Source organism: Calonectris borealis, chromosome 1 (genome assembly GCF_964195595.1).
Source record: "Calonectris borealis chromosome 1, bCalBor7.hap1.2, whole genome shotgun sequence".
NCBI classification, from domain to species: domain Eukaryota; kingdom Metazoa; phylum Chordata; class Aves; order Procellariiformes; family Procellariidae; genus Calonectris; species Calonectris borealis.
In genome coordinates, this window is record NC_134312.1 from 159,827,425 (window position 1) to 159,847,219 (window position 19,795).

General features: G+C 39.1%; 1 protein-coding gene across 1 annotated transcript in view; it reads left to right on the plus strand.

The window, feature by feature from the left end:
- Positions 1–19,795, plus strand: part of NALCN (sodium leak channel, non-selective) — a 237,906-nt gene that overhangs the window by 198,906 nt on the left and 19,205 nt on the right. The window contains exons 18-32 of the mRNA XM_075137770.1: positions 1,329–1,430; positions 1,869–1,938; positions 3,211–3,302; positions 3,467–3,589; positions 5,951–6,007; positions 6,367–6,487; positions 6,589–6,720; positions 8,508–8,675; positions 9,870–9,974; positions 10,680–10,786; positions 13,284–13,404; positions 13,489–13,587; positions 17,912–18,005; positions 18,539–18,645; positions 19,048–19,122. Coding sequence (XP_074993871.1) covers positions 1,329–1,430; positions 1,869–1,938; positions 3,211–3,302; positions 3,467–3,589; positions 5,951–6,007; positions 6,367–6,487; positions 6,589–6,720; positions 8,508–8,675; positions 9,870–9,974; positions 10,680–10,786; positions 13,284–13,404; positions 13,489–13,587; positions 17,912–18,005; positions 18,539–18,645; positions 19,048–19,122 — 1,573 coding nt within the window. The remainder of the gene's footprint in view (positions 1–1,328; positions 1,431–1,868; positions 1,939–3,210; positions 3,303–3,466; positions 3,590–5,950; positions 6,008–6,366; positions 6,488–6,588; positions 6,721–8,507; positions 8,676–9,869; positions 9,975–10,679; positions 10,787–13,283; positions 13,405–13,488; positions 13,588–17,911; positions 18,006–18,538; positions 18,646–19,047; positions 19,123–19,795) is intronic.

Here is a 19,795-nt window from a genome sequence, read left to right on the forward strand (position 1 = left end):
TTCAGTGTAGTATAATCTAATGCAATGATGAGTGTAGCACAATGTATTTTTCTAGCATGCTAGTATGATTGGCAAGGATGACACTGACAAGCATTCTAAGCTTCTCATTTTTGTTCCAGATCTCACTTTGGATCCCTACTCCTATCATTTCTGTGTTTAAATCCAAAAGAAGGAGAAATAGGAAGAAGAGTGAAAAACAAAGTCATATTGGGGAAAGAATGTGCCTGGGACGCCTTTTGCCATCAAGCATGATCATCCCATGCTGTCAAGGATAGCATTTATCCAAGCCTTACAGTAGACGGGCGAATAGAGTGGTCACTCCAATAGCATGTAGTCTTTTTCATGTTTAAAAAAAAAACCTGGAGATTCAATTCATTAAAAATTATGAAATATTATCACCTGGGTCTTGTGTGAGTTTCTCTGAATGATTGCATAGCACAAAATGAGCAATAAGGCGTGCACTGTGTAAACTTAAAATTGCAGCATCTCTGGAAAGTTAAAATATTTTTCCAAAGTTGAAATTCCATTTCTTAGCCATCAGTGGAGTTGTATGAGCTCTTTTAGTGGAAACCTCTCTTTTTCTTAAGCAAATCCATTTCATTGTAGCCAGCAAAATAAAGATATGCATGCTCTGTTTAGCTGTAGCACACTTACTAACCAACAAATACTGATTTCTGCCAAAATAGTGTAAAATGTATTTGCCTAAATTCAGCAAAACCAAAATGAAGCAAATGAGCAAACAAGTGAAAAAACCCACACAACAAAGTGCTGCAAGTTCAGTGCATTCCCAGAGAGCAGACATTTCATATTACAGGATATCAGCAATGTGCAGCTTTTTGTTTCAAACCATATATGGTCCCAGTTATGTAGATGAACACCAAAGATATGCTGTAAGTCTTGAGTGTGTACATAAATATTTTGCTACGTGCAGCCCTGAAAGGGAGCTGCCCTAAAATGACAGCTGTACTTGTACTATTCCCCTCTTTATTGCTGAGAAGCTGGTTTTACTGATGATTAGTGCATTACTTGACCCTTTTCATACTTAGTGAAGTCTTGAGGGACCATAAATTCTACCGCAAACTGAAAAAAAACTCAAAGATGGGCCTTGCTAAGGCATGGAGAAGGTTCATCAGATGACTGGTTATGTTGTAGAGTGGGGACCATTGCCTTGGAAAATATGTTTTCATGGAAAGTCCATTTCTGCTTTATTGTTATTGACTGTTAAGCTGTGCACTTGCTTCCCAGAAAGCCAAGCTGACTTGTCTGAACACGCTACCTCAGAAATTATCATTTATGCTGAAAACTCTATGTCATTATATTCTTCGTAGGGCCTGCACTAGACAACGCATGCTGAGCGGATCTTTTGAGGGGCAGCCTGCAAAGGAAAGGTCAATACTTAGTGTCCAGCATCATATACGACAAGAACGCAGGTAAACATGGACAGAAAGGATGGTTTAAAAATATTCTTAAAATAAAGGTGACAAAAAGAATTAAATTTGAGCAATACCTAACGTGTGAAAAACTGAAATTGCTTACTTGTACAAAGAACTGAGTTCTATATTCTTCATTGTAATGATAATGAAATTCATTGCACTGTATAAATGGAAAAAATGCCTTTTTATTTCAAATGTCATTTCCTTCGCTGACTACAAAGCTATCAATTTAAAGATCAGAAGGAAAGAAATTGGCTTATGTTAGACCGGATTGAAAACAATTGAAGAACATATAAGCTTCTGATGTTAGCAAGAGAAAAATGATAAGAATTTGAGATATTGTGTGGCTGGAGAGCAGTGCTTTATAATGGCCATCCTGTAAAGGTCAAAATTTCATCTTGAGATATATTGTTAAATTGATTATGATTGTTTCAGGTCACTGAGACATGGTTCCAACAGCCAGCGAATCAGCAGAGGAAAATCTCTTGAAACATTGACTCAAGACGTAAGTCCTCATAGAAATTATGGTTTCAATTTGAGAATATAAGAAATAAGAATATGTACTATATAATAAATGCTTGTGTAAGACTAATGTCTATCTATGATCTTGTTTATAATTTGTCTTTTGAAATCTTGAAATCGTAAAACAAATACTGTAATTGCGTTAGAATTATTGTCAAAATAATTGACATGGTCATTTCACTGATAGACTACTGGTTTTGAAACACTTGCTGAGATAGATTCACTGAAGCTGTAGGCAATACATTAGGAACACAACAATTGCTACCCAGGACACCTTAAAAAGCCTTACTCTGGAATTACACAAATCACTCAGGCTGGCAAAACAGCACTTCAAAATTTCCAATGGAAGTTTAACAATATTTTTCAAACACAAGAACTGTCAGACAAAAGGACAAAAACTAAAAGGGAGAATAATAAGCACAGATTTCACTGTGGTATAGTTTCATGCAGTTAAGTGCATTTTCACTTCTGCAAATTCATAATGGTATTTTGTGGATCTCTGAGACTATGAATATTCAAGGGGCGGTATTAGTCCCTCCGTCTCCAAACTATGATAGTCGTTTTCTAGATGTGCTTCATACTTAAAAAAAAAGGTGTAAGAAGTATTTAATGAATTACCCTGCATGGTGGTAGAAAGAAACTGTCGGTAACTAATATTTTAAAGCAGATGTGGCTTTGCTTGTGTCCAATAGTAAGGGTAACACCCAGCATTACCCCTCCAGGAGCGCTCCAAAGACTCACTTAACTCTGAATAGTAATACTGATTGTACCCTCCACTGGATGAGCTCAGACAACGTCCTCCCTCCCTCTACTCTGTCCCTGTGCTCTGCAGCCACTACCTGTATGTTCTGCACAACTTGCTGCCTGGCAGCCCGTGCAGCAGGCTTGAGAAATGAAAGGGTGTCTAAAGCCTCTTCTTTCCCAGTCTTTGCCCTTAGTAACTTTGACGGTATTCATTCCAGTTCAGAGATATCAGCTGAGCTTACAAGACCTTTGCTTTTAAAGTTAAAAGTTGCATTGGATGGGACTTCACGCATGAAATTAAAACTGAAATTAACCTTGATGAAAATAAGCAGCCTTGCACTGTAGACAGAAAATACTGTACAATATGCTTGACTGAGTTGATGTGCAGTGCATTTGGACATAAAGATTTTTCATTCGAATCTTTCTATGTAAAATACCGTATCTTGCTTTCATCTGAAACATTAAAAAACAACCCACAGAATTCATTTAAAAGGAATCGTTTTGCTTCTAGCACTCCAACACAGTGAGATACAGAAATGCACAGAGAGAAGACAGTGAGATAAAGATGATCCAAGAAAAAAAAGAACAAGCTGAAATGAAAAGGTATTTAAAAATCAAAAGTCTGAGTGCACACTTTTCTGTATTAAGTATTCTCTGTATGAAGTAAAAAGTATTGAGAGTCGTGATGAAAAAAGAAAAAAGTGTAAGGGATATTTTTGCCAGGTATAATGCATATCACTTAATAATTTACTTCTGTCTTTCAAAAGGAAAGTCCAAGAGGAGGAGCTGCGAGAGAATCATCCATATTTTGATAAACCGCTTTTCATAGTTGGTCGTGAGCACAGATTCAGGAATTTCTGTCGAGTGGTGGTACGAGCTCGCTTTAATGCGTAAGTTTATTCCATATCAACAATTGATTCCAACAAGTGTGTACTTTCATGTCGTCAGAAATCTAGGTCTAACTTTTATTTTGAAAGGAGAACTGTGTATAATGTGGTCACCATACGAGCTGGCACTCAGTTGCCTCCGGTATAGTCTTGCTGTTGGAGGAAAGGAGGCAATAACATGCTGTGCAAGGGCAGACACGTTTGAGCAATCTGAGATGGGACAAGACTGTGGGGAAACTACAGGCATGAACTGAGAGGAAAGGGTAATGTTTTATACCCCCATTTTTAGACCTTGGGGAATCAGCCTGCTGTTCCCTTCCTATTCCTCATCATAAGGCGAGAAATATTTATACACCAACAGTTACTGAAAGAATAAAAAAAGGTGAAGAGAAATGAATCCCACTTATGCTCACCCGAAGACTCCTTAGCCCATAATTAGAGACCCAGAATGGGATGGGGAGGTGTTCAGCTGTGGGAAATAAAAGGAGAAAAGCTGAGACCAGGGCAAAACCACAAAGACTCAGTAACTAAACTGAATAGGTGTATGCGAGTGTGGCAGATACACATCTATGCACAAGCAGCTTGATAGAAAATCATCTTACAGCTCTTCTTTTAAACCTCTCTCTATGGCTGGCACCCTAATTTGGGGGGATTAATGCATGTCACCTTGCAAACAGACAGGTAAGACAGAAGAGCTCAAGGCTATGAGCTTGGCACTTGGAAGACCTGGTTTCAGCACCTGCTTTATTATTGATTTTCTCTGTGCCCTTCAACAAATTACTTCTAGGTAGAACAACAGGAAGGTTAGATACTCAGTTTTACAATACCCATATTTAAGTGTTCTGCCTCCTATGTAGAAGCACGTTCTTGAGTTAGGTGCCTACTTTCCTATGCAGCTGCTAACTTGATTGCGGTTCGCTGGTCCATGAAGCAGTTGCAAATTAAAACAGCAAAACAAAACACACAAACATGCATTCCAATTCACTTGTCAAATACATGTCAGTGCCTCTTAGCATTGTGGAGTGCCTGAGAGTAACAGGATATTTATATTATCAGCAGTTTAATTAAAATGTTTTCAGTTATAAGAGTAAACTGATTTTGTTAAACAGTCATTTTTTCATTTATTTAAATCCTACCTACTTATTTATAAATCCTACCTATTTATTTAAATCCTACCTACCTACAAGCTGTCCCACCCAGCTTGCCAAGTAAGATATTCTAGATATCTTTCTCAAACTGGTAGGATACATATTTTGTTCTAGTAAAAAAGGCTGAGGAATGCCACTAGATGCAATGTGGTGAAGAGGTATGAGCTTAAGACGACACAAAAGTCAGTGGGTTCAGTGGGAAGGCATCAAACCCAGTATATTCTGTATACTGACTGGTGTAAGTGGGTGAACCTGGCCTGTGGAAGATGCCTCTTGTTCTCCTTGTGCACATCTTGCGTTCTTGTAATTCATAACCATGAAATCTCTTCTGGTGGTAATGCCTCAAGGTAAGTCCGTTTTTCACTTTAAGCTGAACGACGAAGTGACGGCAATTTCACATCCCAATGGCTAGAGCCCTCACATGGAATATAGGATATCTCAGTGCAGATCCTGTCTCTGCATGATTTGCTCAAGGATTTGAAAGATAAGTTTAAAGTGCCCCTAACCACTGAGGCAGGGGAGGTTTGTTGGATAGGATTCTTGTAGTTTCTCCTGCTGAAGCCATTCTGCTTTCTATAAAAAAGCCAAATAATTGCTGGAGCAAGAACTTAACTCGTGTCAGCTAGATATGTGCTTATTACTTACAGAGTGGTTCTCACTCTCTCTGGCTGCCTAATGGGTGTTTGGATATGGTAGGTGAAGCACAGCAATTTCGTAGGAAAATTTAGGCATGAGGAATCTAGCAATATTCATCAGAAAATGATTGAAAAAGTAATAAAAAAAATAGGGCTTGTGGAAGGATTTTTTTTGTGTCAACTGAGGGTATGGTCCAAGAGGTTTTGAAGTAAAAGGAAAGGACTCCTGAGGAAGCACTTTGGAACATAGAATTTGGTAACGTGCTATCCCCCCGCTGTCCCCAAGCAAAATACAAAATTAAGTCCTTGCTTACAAAAGCAAGACCCAAAAAACTAGCAGTTTAAAGAATCGTTAGAGGAATTACAGGTAGGCCATGAATTAAAGTGATACTAGCTGTGTTGATAATATGACTAAAATTGCATAGAATTAAATGAAACCTCTACGACATTTAAAATTAAGCCAAGATAAAATGTAACCTTGATTTTGGATATAAACTACTTTGAGGTGATGGATGCATGGTATAAGTATAATGCTGACTAAAATAAAATGTAAATGACTGTATCTTTTCTTCTTTTTATAGTTCTAAAACAGATCCTGTTACTGGAGCTGTGAAAAATACCAAATACCATCAGCTTTAGTAAGCGCTACAAAAGTAACTTTGCTTGGTCACATAAGCCTGCAGTATAAGTGTGTGAGCGCACACATGCATGTATGTGTGTATGTGTGCATGCACATGTGTATTTCTTTTTTTTCCCCAAAAAGGTTTTTCTTTCCATGGAGTTGTTTGGGGAGGAGGATGAATAGAAAGACTTTTCTTCTTCGCTTGCATGTAACTTCCCTAGTTTTACTACACATTTCTGAAATATTGAAATCTTTGACACACCTCAGCTTAATTTATTTTTCATAGGAAAGCACTTAACTGTGGTGTAGACACAATACAAGTGACACAGCACTCTTGGCATTTCTGTAATGGTTATCCTTATGTATTGTTCACAGTGACTTGCTGGGTTTGGTTACTTACCTGGACTGGGTCATGATCATTGTTACTATATGCTCCTGCATTTCCATGATGTTCGAATCCCCCTTTAGAAGAGTTATGCATGCTCCAACGCTCCAGGTACTGTCACTGAATCATTTTACATTTAATGAAGCACAGTCACCTTGTTTTTCTCCACTGCCTATTCCTAAATTATGACTGTTCTCTGCTTTGATTTTCAGATTGCTGAATATGTTTTTGTAATATTCATGAGCATTGAGCTTAATCTGAAGATTATGGCAGATGGCTTGTTCTTCACACCAACAGCTGTCATTAGGGACTTTGGAGGAGTTATGGACATATTTATATATCTTGTAAGTTTTTATATTTATGGGAGGTTTCTGTAGCATTCTTAATTTTGGCATCTTTGGGTTGAAATTTTTGGTAATGTTAAAAAGTTTGGCTCTGCACCCTGGTGCAAATGCAGTAGTGTAATTTGTGTACAAACATCAGTTTTCATGTGCAGTCCTGTCAGTAATGTGTACAAATACTTGTTTAGATATCTAAAAGTACACTGACATGTGATAAGCACCTGGCAATTTAGTGTATGGCCCCTTTTAATTATTTATTTGTTGATATGTTTTAAGTACCAGACCTGATTTCATTCCAAGTTAAGCTCGAGATCTCTGACCTTGCTTCAGCATTTTTATGCAGGAGAGTCTTTATTTTGTCTGTTTCTTAGCCATTCATTGCTTCCTTCCCTCTCGACAGTTCTCCTGCTTTATAGAAGGTGTTTCAAAAGCCTCTAGCATTTGACAGAAGGGTACATCCTTGTTGCTGGTGTTGCTATAGCAGAAAGAAAGCAAAGCAGCATCTTTCTATATCCCATACCTATCAGTAGTGGTTCTCAGGGAAAAAATTGTTCTACTGTTTTCTTTGTCCCCTGGAAATTTCTTGCATTCCATTCACATACAAGAGAAGGGGGTCCATTTCCCCTTCATGTTTGATAATAAACAGCACAGAATGTGTCGAAACCAGTACTCAGTATAATACAGTATGAAATATTTTCTAACTGAAGAAATTACTAAGCAAAATGGCTTTGATGGATTTAGATTAAATCTTGCAGAGATTAATCCACCAGACAGATGTGCTGCATAAAATTTGTCATGATCAATTTGTATCAAAGATTCCATTGTTAGCATGAATAAAAATATGCATACTTATACAAAACTCCTACTGTAGTATGCATAATCAGTATGTGCATTAGTTTCTTGAAATCCCTCTGAATCCCTCTGCTTGTCTGGAGGAAAATTTAGGTGGTGTAGCTTGGATATTCTGAATGTGCCTGTGGTGGTCTTAAAAGAATATGAAAGAAAGTCAGAAGCACTGGCAAATCTTTTTATTTTGGTGGGGTGGCTGTCTTTTACCACTGTTGTTTTTAACAAATCGTATTATGTTTTAAATCATATTGGTGATATTAGCTTGATCCTCCATTTTTTGTTCACTTACCTCTTTGTAACATTCTCACTTCTGTTTCCCTGTAATAACATTGGCTTTATAAATACTTTTTAAAAAATAAGAAGTAATTAACAGATTTTATAAACAATAACCATCTGTCGGAGATTGTTCAGGCTACAAGACACAATTATGCTGCTTGAAAAATACTTCCAAATGCATAATATTCGTGTGATAAAACCACACGGTGACAAAGCTGTAACAAAGTGGTAGGAAAAACTGGCGAGGAAACTGTTAACAGACTTTCCAGGTGAGGATATCTCAGTCTCAGGATAGAATCTCTGTTTGAAATGAGAAGGGTGGGGGAAGAGATGATGCTGCCTGCTCCAAGAATATAATTCGTGTCCCTGCTCTGAATCGGCCAATTTGATTTCTTCTTTTGGAACTGTTCCATCTGCTGAAAAGAATAAAATAGGTTTTGAGTCAAAGGGGAAGACAGGCTGAAGCTGATGCCCATTAGTTAGGACAATCAGCCAGGGCACAGGAGATCCAAGTCCTTTTTCTAAATGAGGCTTTTTTTGCCTTAATCTTCCCTTTAATTTTAAGGAAGAGAAGTGTTTATTGATCTTCTGTGCTGTGTCTATGTCAAGTAAGACATATTGTTAGCCTAATCCTTCCTTGCCTTTTTCTGCTCTGTCTCCTCAAGGTAAGTTTGATATTCCTGTGCTGGATGCCTCAGAACGTCCCTGCCAAATCGGGAGCTCAGCTCTTAATGGTACTCCGTTGCCTCCGACCTCTTCGAATTTTCAAACTGGTGCCTCAGATGAGGAAAGTGGTGCGAGAGCTGTTTAGTGGCTTTAAGGAAATCTTTTTGGTATGTGCCAATTATTTTGTTCTTGTTATTAAAAAGAAGATATGGAGGAGTAAAAAGATACCGTTTTGCTATAAGTTTTATGTTTTCTAATCTTTTCTTCACTGTTGTCTGTTTTCTTTTCATTGTAGCTACTACTGCAGATGACCACAGAACAGGTTAAAAATTATGAATACAAGTAACTAATTTACATTTATGAATAAAACTGCTGTAATAATTCTTTTATAAATTATATTATTCGTTCTGTATATATTTGGCCATAATTACATAAGAGGACTACTGAAATAAAACCTACCTCTTATTCACAGTTCTAGTTGGGGAAGGAAGGTGAGAAGTAGGGTATGGCAGCTCTGCAAGAACAAAAGCAAACCTGGTTTCCAAGCTGAAGGTCTCTACCTCCAAGTTTTCTGAGAGGCAACCAGAGACAATGCAGTTGTTCATCACAGATCTGGATCTCATTGTTATGTCGTTGTTATTATTATGATCATGATTATGCAGTTATAGTAGTAATAATAATAATAACAATAATAATGATGATAATGATAATGATGGAGTCTGTGATTGCTTGATCAGAACCTAGTCTATTGTCTTGGGACCCAACTTTCCCTAAGTGATATGTGTCAACCTAAACAACAGACATTTTATTCCTGAATAGAATACTGTATTAGGTCAGGTTGTTATAAAAAGCTAAGCTACAAAATATTTGCAGACAGTAATAGAACAAAGAAAAAAAGTATAAAGCTAGTTAGCATTTCATAGATACTATATCTTATTAAAGATATTTACATCATAATTTGCTCGTGTATATCTTTATTGTAGCTATCCTGGATTTAAATACCTAGCAATGGCTTACTCAGATTAATTAGCAAAGACTGATTCAGCAAAACAGAAGCAGCACATATTTAAGTACTTGAAGAGTCCTCTTTAAAGTGAATGGCAATTCTTATGCATGCAGAATTTAGCAAGGCTGTACACTGAGTGCAGAAAAGCTTTGATCCTTATCTACAATTCTTAGATGCTGTGTTAATAATATTAATAATAACACAGTACCTGGTTACTGGATCAGAACCTACAGTAACATGTTGATCATGAAAGCCTTATCTCCAGGTGTATGCAACAAATGATCCTCCCTGCAGTTCACGGAATGATCTAACCCCCTTTCTCAAGAGCTTGACAAGTCTAACTTTGTCTTTACAGGTTTCTATTCTTTTGCTGACATTAATGCTTGTTTTCGCAAGCTTTGGAGTGCAGCTATTTGCTGGAAAACTGGCTAAATGCAATGATCCGCACATCATCTCTAGGGTAAGAACTGCTTTCCCACTTCAAAAAAACAGTACGCTCTGCCTGCTGAGGAAAGGAAGTGGGGCAGAGCTATCAACTGAGAGGTGAAGGTCTTGTGCACTTTCTTGTTCAGAAGCAGGGTGATGGAGGGAAAGGTGATAAAGGAATCAGTGAATGAGGGTAAGGCTGGGTTTTCATGTAAAAAAGTAAAGCAAGTCCAGATATTGGGGACTGTCTGAAAAAGTTGTCGAGTTCATGCCATATTATCTGCAAAGGACTGGATGTCACATGGAATTAACTGTGGAAAATGACAGCTTTGCATTCCTAGGTCAGCAGCTAAAAACCGGGTTAGGCTGCTAGAGGTCAAAAGCACCGGGAATGCTATGTAGGTTACATCAAGAAAGTTAGCTGTATTTCTTACTCTATTTGGAGAAATATCATCACCTAAAGAGAGCAATGGTCTTTAGGAAAGAAGTGAAAAGCTGGATAGTCTTGCAAAATGAAAAGCACTCTCAGTCCTGGAAGGAGAAGGGTTTTTTGAATCCTTCCTAAGATGCATTTTTTATTTTGGTAAAGGTCCATGACTATTAATCCCAGACCTGTAAATAACTCTTCATTTCTGTTTACATTGCTTCCCCGTCATGGCAAGCGTGCTGTCTACGCTGGCATTTTGGCATCTCTCACAGGCCATTATTTAATCTCAGGCTGTGGTTTATTTCACTATAGGAAGATTGTCATGGCATCTTCAGAATAAACGTAAGTGTTTCCAAAAATCTCAATTTAAAGCTAAGACCTGGAGAGAAAAAGCCTGGATTTTGGGTGCCACGAGTCTGGTGAGTCTTGGCCTGTCTTTCAGCTTTTGATATAGAATATGGCTTAAATCTTATGGCATTAAACTACTAATGTATGGTTTTTATTGTAAGTCAGATGATATTAAAGGTAAAAGTTCTGGTATGTTTAGTAAAAAGCCGGATATATGAAACTTCTCCAGTCTTAACCTGCTGTTCTGTTCATAAAGCAGAAAGGCAAAAAAATACCTGTAGGTACTGAACCTAGATAGGAATTAGATGTGATTATTATTACAGTGGCAGTTACTAGCTTGAACCAAGATTATCACTTAATTGTGCTTTAGTACTATTATGAAGACATACTGAGAGCCATACCTCAACAACAGAACCTAAATCAGCCTGCCTACAGCTACTCACAAAAAAACGAGCTAGCCATGCCTAAAACCAGCCTTTCTCTTCTATAGCCATTAACCATGCCAGTTAGCAGCTTCTTTCTCTTTCCCATGCATGGAATCCTTGTGGTCTCTCTGGTGCAGTAGTGCAGTAAAAATTATTTAAGAGCTAACGTTTATGATTAGTATTCTGATAAAGTCCATTTAATATTTCCCAACACCTGAACAGGCAAAAGACCCTCTTTTTAGTTGTTTACATTTTTAAGTTGGTTGGCATTTTGCAAAATCAGCTAAACAGCCAAAATTATTTTAATTGACTATGTGCGTGGATAAAGAATGTACCAGCAGTGATAGATTCAGAGCCATCCTACACTAATGAAATAATATGCTGTGATTTGAACAGTCAGTGAATCTCTGACATCTGCAGAAGTCTTTGTTTCTGTATGCTTCAGACAAATTCTTCCTCGAGTAAGCAAATTCAATCCTCTTCAGCTTCATCCAGAAATAAGCAAAAACTGTCTTAATCAGCATAACTGTAAACTTTGGGGAATATTTTGTTATTGCAGAAAAACGTCTTACCACAAGGACATTGATACCACCTGTTGGCTGTGTCAGGCCAGATTTTCAACAGCCAGATGTCAGTATAAGGACCACATTTAAAAGATGTATCTACATCTGAGAACTCTCCTTTTCACTGAATGGTTGGATTTTCAGAAGCACCAAACACTTAACAGTTCTTCTGGAATACAACTATTTACCTTATAAATTCTTGAACATTAATTGGGCTCCTTGGTTTATCTATCTCGGATTGTAGAGGCAGAGCAATGTGCTAAGCCCAAAGAGGGTACCTTAAATGTTCAGCTGGAAACATACTCTTGAATCTCAACTGATACAAAAGATCGGAGTATATGGTATAGGAAAGCCAAGAAGATGTCATGTCCTCTCAGTAAGTTTTGCTTTAGACCATCAGTTCCTGATGATAATAGAATCATAGAATCATAGATTAGTTTGAGTTGGAAGGGGCCTTTAAAGGTCATCTAGTCCAACCCCCCTGCTGTGGGCAGGGACATCTTCAACTCGATCAGGTTGCTTAGAGCCCCGTCCACCTGACCTTGAATGTTTCCAGGGATGGGGCATCTACCACCTCTCTGAGCAGCCTGTTCCAGTGTTTCACCACCCTCATGGTAAAAAATTTCTTCCTTATATCTAGTCTAAATCTACCCTCTTTTCGTTTAAAACCATTCCCCCTTGTCCTGTCGCAACAGGCCCCGCTAAAAAGTTTGTCCCCGTCTTTCCTATAAGCCCCCTTTAAGTACTGAAAGGCCGCAATAAGGTCTCCCCGAAACCTTCTCTTCTCCAGGCTGAATAACCCCAACTCTCTCAGCCTTTCTTCATAGGAGAGACATTCCATCCCTCTGATCGTTTTTGTGGCCCTCCTCTGGACCTGCTCCAACAGGTCCATGTCTGTCTTGTGCTGAGGACCCCAGAGCTGGACGCAGTACTGCAGGTGGGGTCTCACCAGAGCAGAGGAGAGGGGCAGAGTCACCTCCCTCGACCTGCTGGCCACGCTGCTTTTGATGCAGCCCAGGATACGGTTGGCCTTCTGGGCTGCGAGCGCACATTGTTGGCTCATGTCCAGCTTTTCGTCCACCAGTACCCCCAAGTCCTTCTCGGCAGGACTGCTGATCGTCACCAATCTCCATCTGGACATTGAGCTGTATTTAATGAAATAAGGAACAACATTTTCTAAATGATCTCACTGACTTTGGAGTCTGAATCATTTATGTGGGTTTGAGACTGGTCTCCTTCAGGTGAATTTATTTTAGAATCTGGCCAATGCCATCAGATCCATTTTTTGACGAATGCTGTATTTTGCTAATTTCTTTGACAAAAACACTGAAATGCAGCAGCATGTTACAAGCTTTATTACTATGGATCAGATTCTGAGTAACAAAATAAAACATACATAGGGATCAAAAAAAATTATGCTATACATATTTATTGCTGTTGCTATTGTTTTGTTATTTAGAGGCTTTCACACCAACTTTGCAAGGTATTTAAATGTTAGTTAGACCGTGAAGAATCAAGGTAACAAATAGAAAGAACAACTTTATTGCTTAAGTTACACCTATTTGTGTACTGCGTTTCAGGGCAAATCCTCGGAATTTTAATTTTGACAATGTGGGGAATGCAATGCTGGCACTATTTGAAGTTCTTTCATTAAAAGGCTGGGTGGAAGTCAGAGATGTTATTATTCATCGTGTTGGGCCGGTAAGGAAACACATCAGAGTCTTTGAATTCTACAACACATACTTCGATTTGTTTTAACGATTAATCTTATTTTTGTCTATTCAGATCCATGGAATCTACATTCATGTTTTTGTATTCCTTGGCTGCATGATTGGACTGACCCTTTTCGTTGGAGTTGTCATCGCTAATTTCAATGAAAACAAGGTACTGAGTGAGGTGGTTTATTGTGTGTAGAACTGGCTCTGTAAGAAACCTAAAACTGATACTACACTGTCTACGTTACCTGGTAAGACTGCCTTTAAGACTGACTTACCAATCTTACATTCTGCAAGCCTGCAAGTATGGCTTCAGACACACCTGATCCATATTTGCCACAAAACTCAAGCCCGGGGTGATAGCAATCCATCACACACTCTTTCAAAGTTGTCTGAGTTTATTTACAATGCAGCCGTGTTGCCAGATGGAGATTGAACGTAAAGCACAATGTATTTATAGGTGCTCCAAATTCTGCTGTTTTAGTTTGATGCAGGCATACATGCGGTGGCAGGTAAAAAGGCATGTTATGCTTGTACATGTTACAACTAAGGGGTCTCGTTAGAGCCCTGCAGTATTTCAGATCCAAAGCAAAGCTGCATGGCTTTTTCCTGGCAAACAGCAGAGTACATTGTAAAATTAATTGTCCATCACTCAAACAAAAAAGTAGCTAGCGTTCTAGGAAAAAAACGCAGTTCACATGGGCTTTGCAGATTTCTGAAAAGTAGAAAAACCTGTCCCCAGGTGAATTGTTACAGAGCAGCTCATGTCTACACTTGTTAAAGATAGCATCATCTGGATGGGACTGCTGCATACACACTGCATCGCCCTTAATATGACTGTTTTTTCTGAGCCTCTTGTGGTGCCCCTGTGGCACCAAGACATAATTACTGATTTTCTTCATCTTTCAGTTCGAAGTCCCAAAAATAATGAGATGTCTGTGTTGCAGCTAGCTAGAGTGATATTTTTATCACTCATGGCACCGGAGGGAAAGGATGATTGTGCACTCTGGGGCTTGGGGATGCAAGACAACCTGGTGTGCTTTTGCTGGAGACAAACTGGGTGCTGGCCATGGCCCTACTATGGCCCTGGCCCAAACTCTGTAGCAAACACAGCTGTTGAGTTTGCCCTTTAGGGAAACCATTTGACTCCTTCTGGAAGGGCGCTGCACGGCACACAACCATGTGTCCAATGTGGGCAAGCAAGGCATTATGAATTGAAGTAAAGCAGGTTGCGAGCCAAATAAATAGCCTAAAACCTCTTCAGAAGGTATTTTTATGTTTGCGTGACTCCAGTGTAATTTTGGTGAGATGAAGTGCAGTCATTCTTGTTAAAATACATCTGTTCTAGAGAACAAGGAGCAATATGCTATTCATTTATTTTCTTATTCACTAAATTTTGATTAGTGAATTAACAAAGCTGAAATTTTTCCAGTATGAGAATTCCACTGGATTTTTATAGATGCTTTTGTCCCTTCCTGTTCAGCTGTGTAATATTGCTTTTCCTTCAAATGTGTCAGCCTTACACTGATGAATACAAAATATTTTTCAGCGAGTCTTGAAAAAAAATTAAGTCATTTTATTTAAATTACAGGTAATTAAAATATTATTTGAAATGTTAAAATTATTCTAATGTTTATCTTCCATAGCTATGATGTATTTAGCTATGTACGTTTCTGTCATGTACATCATAGTTCATGAAACTCTATTGAGATGTTAGCTGAGCATTTCTATCATATAAATTGTTTCTTCTTCCCCCTTTACACTTTCTACACAGGTCAATTTCCTCAAAAACCTGTTCGTAGGCACGGGTGTAGGCGAGAAGAAGAAATATCACATTACAGAGTTCGCTCTTAAATAGCTTTTGATCATGGCTGATCAAACATCTTTCCTTTACCCTGTTGAGGTGTGGTGCGTGTGGTGTTGAGGAGTGAGGAAGCGGTGTGTTTCCCCTTCAGTTTTGCATGTGGTCTTGAATGTATCTGTCATGAATTCTGAGACAGCTCTGTGGGCAATGGAGAATCATCAGGAGCCACTTGCTGCTTTGCTACACCTACAGGCATCTACTTTTGGCCACTGTCGTAGAAAAACGGTACCAGAGGAGCTGGATCTTTGCCCTTACTAGTATGACTTTTACTATGCTTTTGTGACAATAGGCCCAATCTTATTAAGAGCTGTCAATCTGCTAGACAGTGTTTTCACCCTTAGTTCCCACTCTTTCCATAGGAGTCACTCACAAGATCAAGTTCACTGTGTCAGCCTGTCTCCTGCAAAGGTAGCTTGTGAGATTTCTTTCACAAATTAGTGAGATGTCATTAACTCATAACTCATTATTCATCTGTGTAGTCAACTGTCGACTATGGAATAAGGTTACTTTTGAAGTACTACCTCAGGTAGCTGCTATGGCATGTAATGTTTGTTTTTCTCTCTTTTTTCTTGAATATCTGTTACTTTTTATGTGTGTGTGTGTGTGTGTGTGTGTGTATATACGTATATATATAAAGAGTATATATATAAAAAAGTGTATATATATGTATATATACTTTTTATGTATTTACTATAGGGAAAAGAAAACGTTTTCAGATTTGGGTTGAAAAGATAAGTATGTTAATTAATTACGCAGTGGGGGAAAAAATCTCAGCCCAGTCAATATTCAAGTAGAGTGAAGAAATGTCCAGGAATTGAAAAAAAAGTGAAGTAAGATAGACAGAAGGCTGGCAATTAGTCCAGAAAGAAGAGAGCAAAACACTCCACTGTATGAGTTTAAGTTGCATCTTCTTAAAACTGGCCAAGCTATTGGTGTTTTAAGTAGATGTTGGCTTTAGAAAGTTCATGGCTGATACATGGTTAGAGTAGTGCCAGGAGTTGGTGAGGAGTGTCAGAGTTGGACAATTACTGAGTGAACTATTTTACATGAGAATGAACAATTTCCTAAAAAAAAAACCCAAAATATTTTCAGATATGCCATAGTATTTTGTGTGACCTGTCGGAGCTGCAGGCCTGGAGATGTTGGACTGGGAAGCAGCACCGGGGGCTCTGGGCTGGGTCCTCAGCTGTCCCAGCGACAGGGCAGTAGCCCAAAGCGTTCCACCGCCCCCCATTTCGCAACCCCCGCACATCACTTGTCGCAGCTCCTAGTGCCACGTGTTCAGTCAGTAGTGAAATGTGATCGACTCAAATATTGCCTGGCAGTTTTGAGCTGACGTCCAAATGCAAATGCAGCTCCTCCAGCAGTAGTCCCACTCGTGGGGCTCCGCTCTGTGGTCCCCTTGTAATGATCCTGCTGGTGGAAGTGGTAGTTTCTGAGAAACAGAGCGACTTGGCATCACTATTTCTAAATTTTACAGAAGTCCACTTTTTTTGCCACCTTTTGTCTTCTTTGCGGTGAAAGCTCTTCAAGAATATAAACCAGACACGCTCGTTTGGGTGAACGAGCTGCCTTTTAATTCAAGCTTTTCTAAACGGCACGGTCTGGGCTTGACACGGGTAACAGGCATCCTTGCATCTGTCGCTTTGTCTGCATCGTGTTGGAAGGCCCCTCCTCCCAGGGTGCCGTCTGGGGACACAGCTCCGTAAGGAGATTATGTCCACTGAGAGGGAGCTCTCCTGACCTTATCAGTCGCACAGCCAGCCGCAGTTCCAGCGCCTACACAAGCCAATGCCGAGGCGAGCCCCAAAGTTCACACCAGCCCTCGTCCGGCTCGGTGCAGCTCCGTGCTGGCTGGGGGAGCAGCCGAGTGTCTGGGAGACAGGCCTGTGACATTTACCTTGAAAAGGTCTCGCTCGTTTTTGTAACTCCAGACTCTTCTATGAGATTTTACAGTTCTCTGAAGTGATGAGGGCCTCATTTTGTTTTGAAGGTCATTTTAAATGACATTGAATTCTGTTTGAGGTTTGCTTGTCTTTCTTCCTATGTTATGAAAACACACACATTACCATCTACCACCACCCACCCTAAAGGTGTATCTCCGCCTCTCCTTGTGCTTCCTTTGTGGAGAGCTCTTGTAGATTCACAGCATACTATTATTTTATTTCAATTACACCCCAAGCAGAAGAGCTGTGGAGAGTGGCAGCGGTCTCCTAAAGGGCTCGTTCCCCGAGACACTGTAGCGGCACTGACGAGCCGCAGGATTTCCTGCAGCAAAGTCCAGACAAAATCAACCACTCTTTAAAACAGTGCTTCCAGGCAAATGATGTTCAGTCAAATGGAAGACCTCCTGCGGTGTTTCACTGCCCACACGGGGCTGCTGCTACAAAGAGCAACTACTGTGCCTGCTGAGCTGAGTCCCAGGAACTCGCAGCTAATGCATCCAGAAATCCTCTTGAGTACCGGCTGATACTTTGACTCCTTTACCCAAACAGTGTGTTATTTAAGGAGAGTTGCATATGTAACTTTATTTCAGGCACCGAAGAGAGTGTTGTTTTCATGTTTACAGCATTAAATGTTCTAGCTTTTATATGACAAAAGCTTTATACGCTTCTCTTTGTTTATTAAGGGGACAGCTTTACTGACTGTAGATCAGAGACGATGGGAAGATCTGAAAAGCAGACTGAAGATAGCACAACCTCTTCATCTCCCACCTCGTCCGGGTATCAAAGATATTTTGATTTTATTCATGTTGAGCCCTAGTGTTCACAGTTCCCCAGGAGTCTGCAATTCAAATTAAAATTGTAATCGTGAGGCCACTAGGAGGTTGTGCATAAGTTAATGTGGCAACAGGCTCCAACTACAGATCTCTGCATAAGGCTGTTAAAATCAACCCAAAAAATGTTGTGCTTCAATGGTTTTAGGATAAGCCTTAATGAAAAAATGAATTTCTAAATGAAATGTATTTGCATTGGCTGTTAATGATATGAATGGAATGTATTAACCTGACAGCAGTTGAATGATGCACTTGCCCTACAAGTACCAAAGCCTTCATGCAACACTAGTGTTCAGTATTTGAAATTATATGATCAGAAGCCCTATTTGATATGGAAAATCGTAGCAGAAAATTAGAAATGTATTTTGAAAGTGGTAAAGGATGATTTTGCCACTAATGAACATGGAAAATATGTCAAGAAATAGGGGAAAAATACTACCGTGTATTTTAACTCTCCTCCTCGAACTCTTTCTTTTTCAGATAACGATGGCTTTAGAGCTAAGATGTATGATATAACTCAGCATCCATTTTTTAAGAGAACTATTGCTGTACTTGTTCTGGCCCAGTCTGTGTTGTTATCAGTTAAGGTAATTGTGTTTCTTTTAAATGTTTCATTAGAGTAGTACAGCATGTGTTGCACGCTTCCTAACACCAATTAACGATCAGTTGAGCCATTACTGTGATGAATGTAGGGAAACATGATTTCTAGATACAGCAATCTCAGTTGGCACGGGTCAGTGTAGATTAATTGTAACTTGTAGAGCTGCGTTGATTTCTGCCCTTTTGTAGTCTGGTCCACTATTTTTAATTTCTGGTTAAGCTGTAAATCTGTGAGAGAAGAATACACCAAGATGCCATTCCTGTCTGAGTATACTTTAAAGTGAAATCTATTCATTAACAAAACCTGCAAGAAAAGTTAAGGCGATGAAGAGGCATTTAGTTCTGTTTAATAGCTACTCTTCTACGAACGGATTTTGTTTGCATTTCAGTGGGATGCTGCGGATCCGGTGACTGTGCCTTTAGCAACAATGTCTGTTGTTTTCACCTTCATTTTTGTCCTTGAGGTAAAGTAATATATTTTATGACTTCTTGAGATTAAGACTAGGGTGTATATATTTTATTTTGGCTTTAGGGATGTTGTCTCATTCTTCACTACGGTTTTTATTTCTGAACATGTACATTTGGCGCTCTCCATGTCACTTGTCTTTAAACATGTATTGTAGGAATAAACTTTTAATTTGTTACAGTCATACTTCTCCACCAGCTTGAACTTTGTGTCCTTTTATATACATTCAGCTCTAGGCATTTCAACTTGTGTTTTGGTGAACCCAGTGAACTCCTTTCTTGCAGAAATCTCAGATTAAATTCACTCCGTACAACACAAGGTCTGTGTTGTACCGTGGAAGTTCTGCTCGATCCATTTCTATTTTGCCTGGTCCTTTGGAACACGGTGCGTTAATCCCCACTATTCTGTAGCTGTGACATCATCACACCTCTCTCAGTTTTGTTTTGGTTTCTTTAAGTACCATATTTCATTTTAATACCTTTTAATAAGGTATGTCAAATCCCAGTATTGTCTATCTTTCGTTGCACAGATCTGGATCCTGTGTGGTGACGGTTCTCTATCTATGAGAAAATTGTCACCACAACCAACCGTGCAAGGTATAATTATCCTGTTTTCATAAGATTGGAATCTAAGGACTTAAACACATTTTTAAAAGCTTTTTTTTTTTTTTA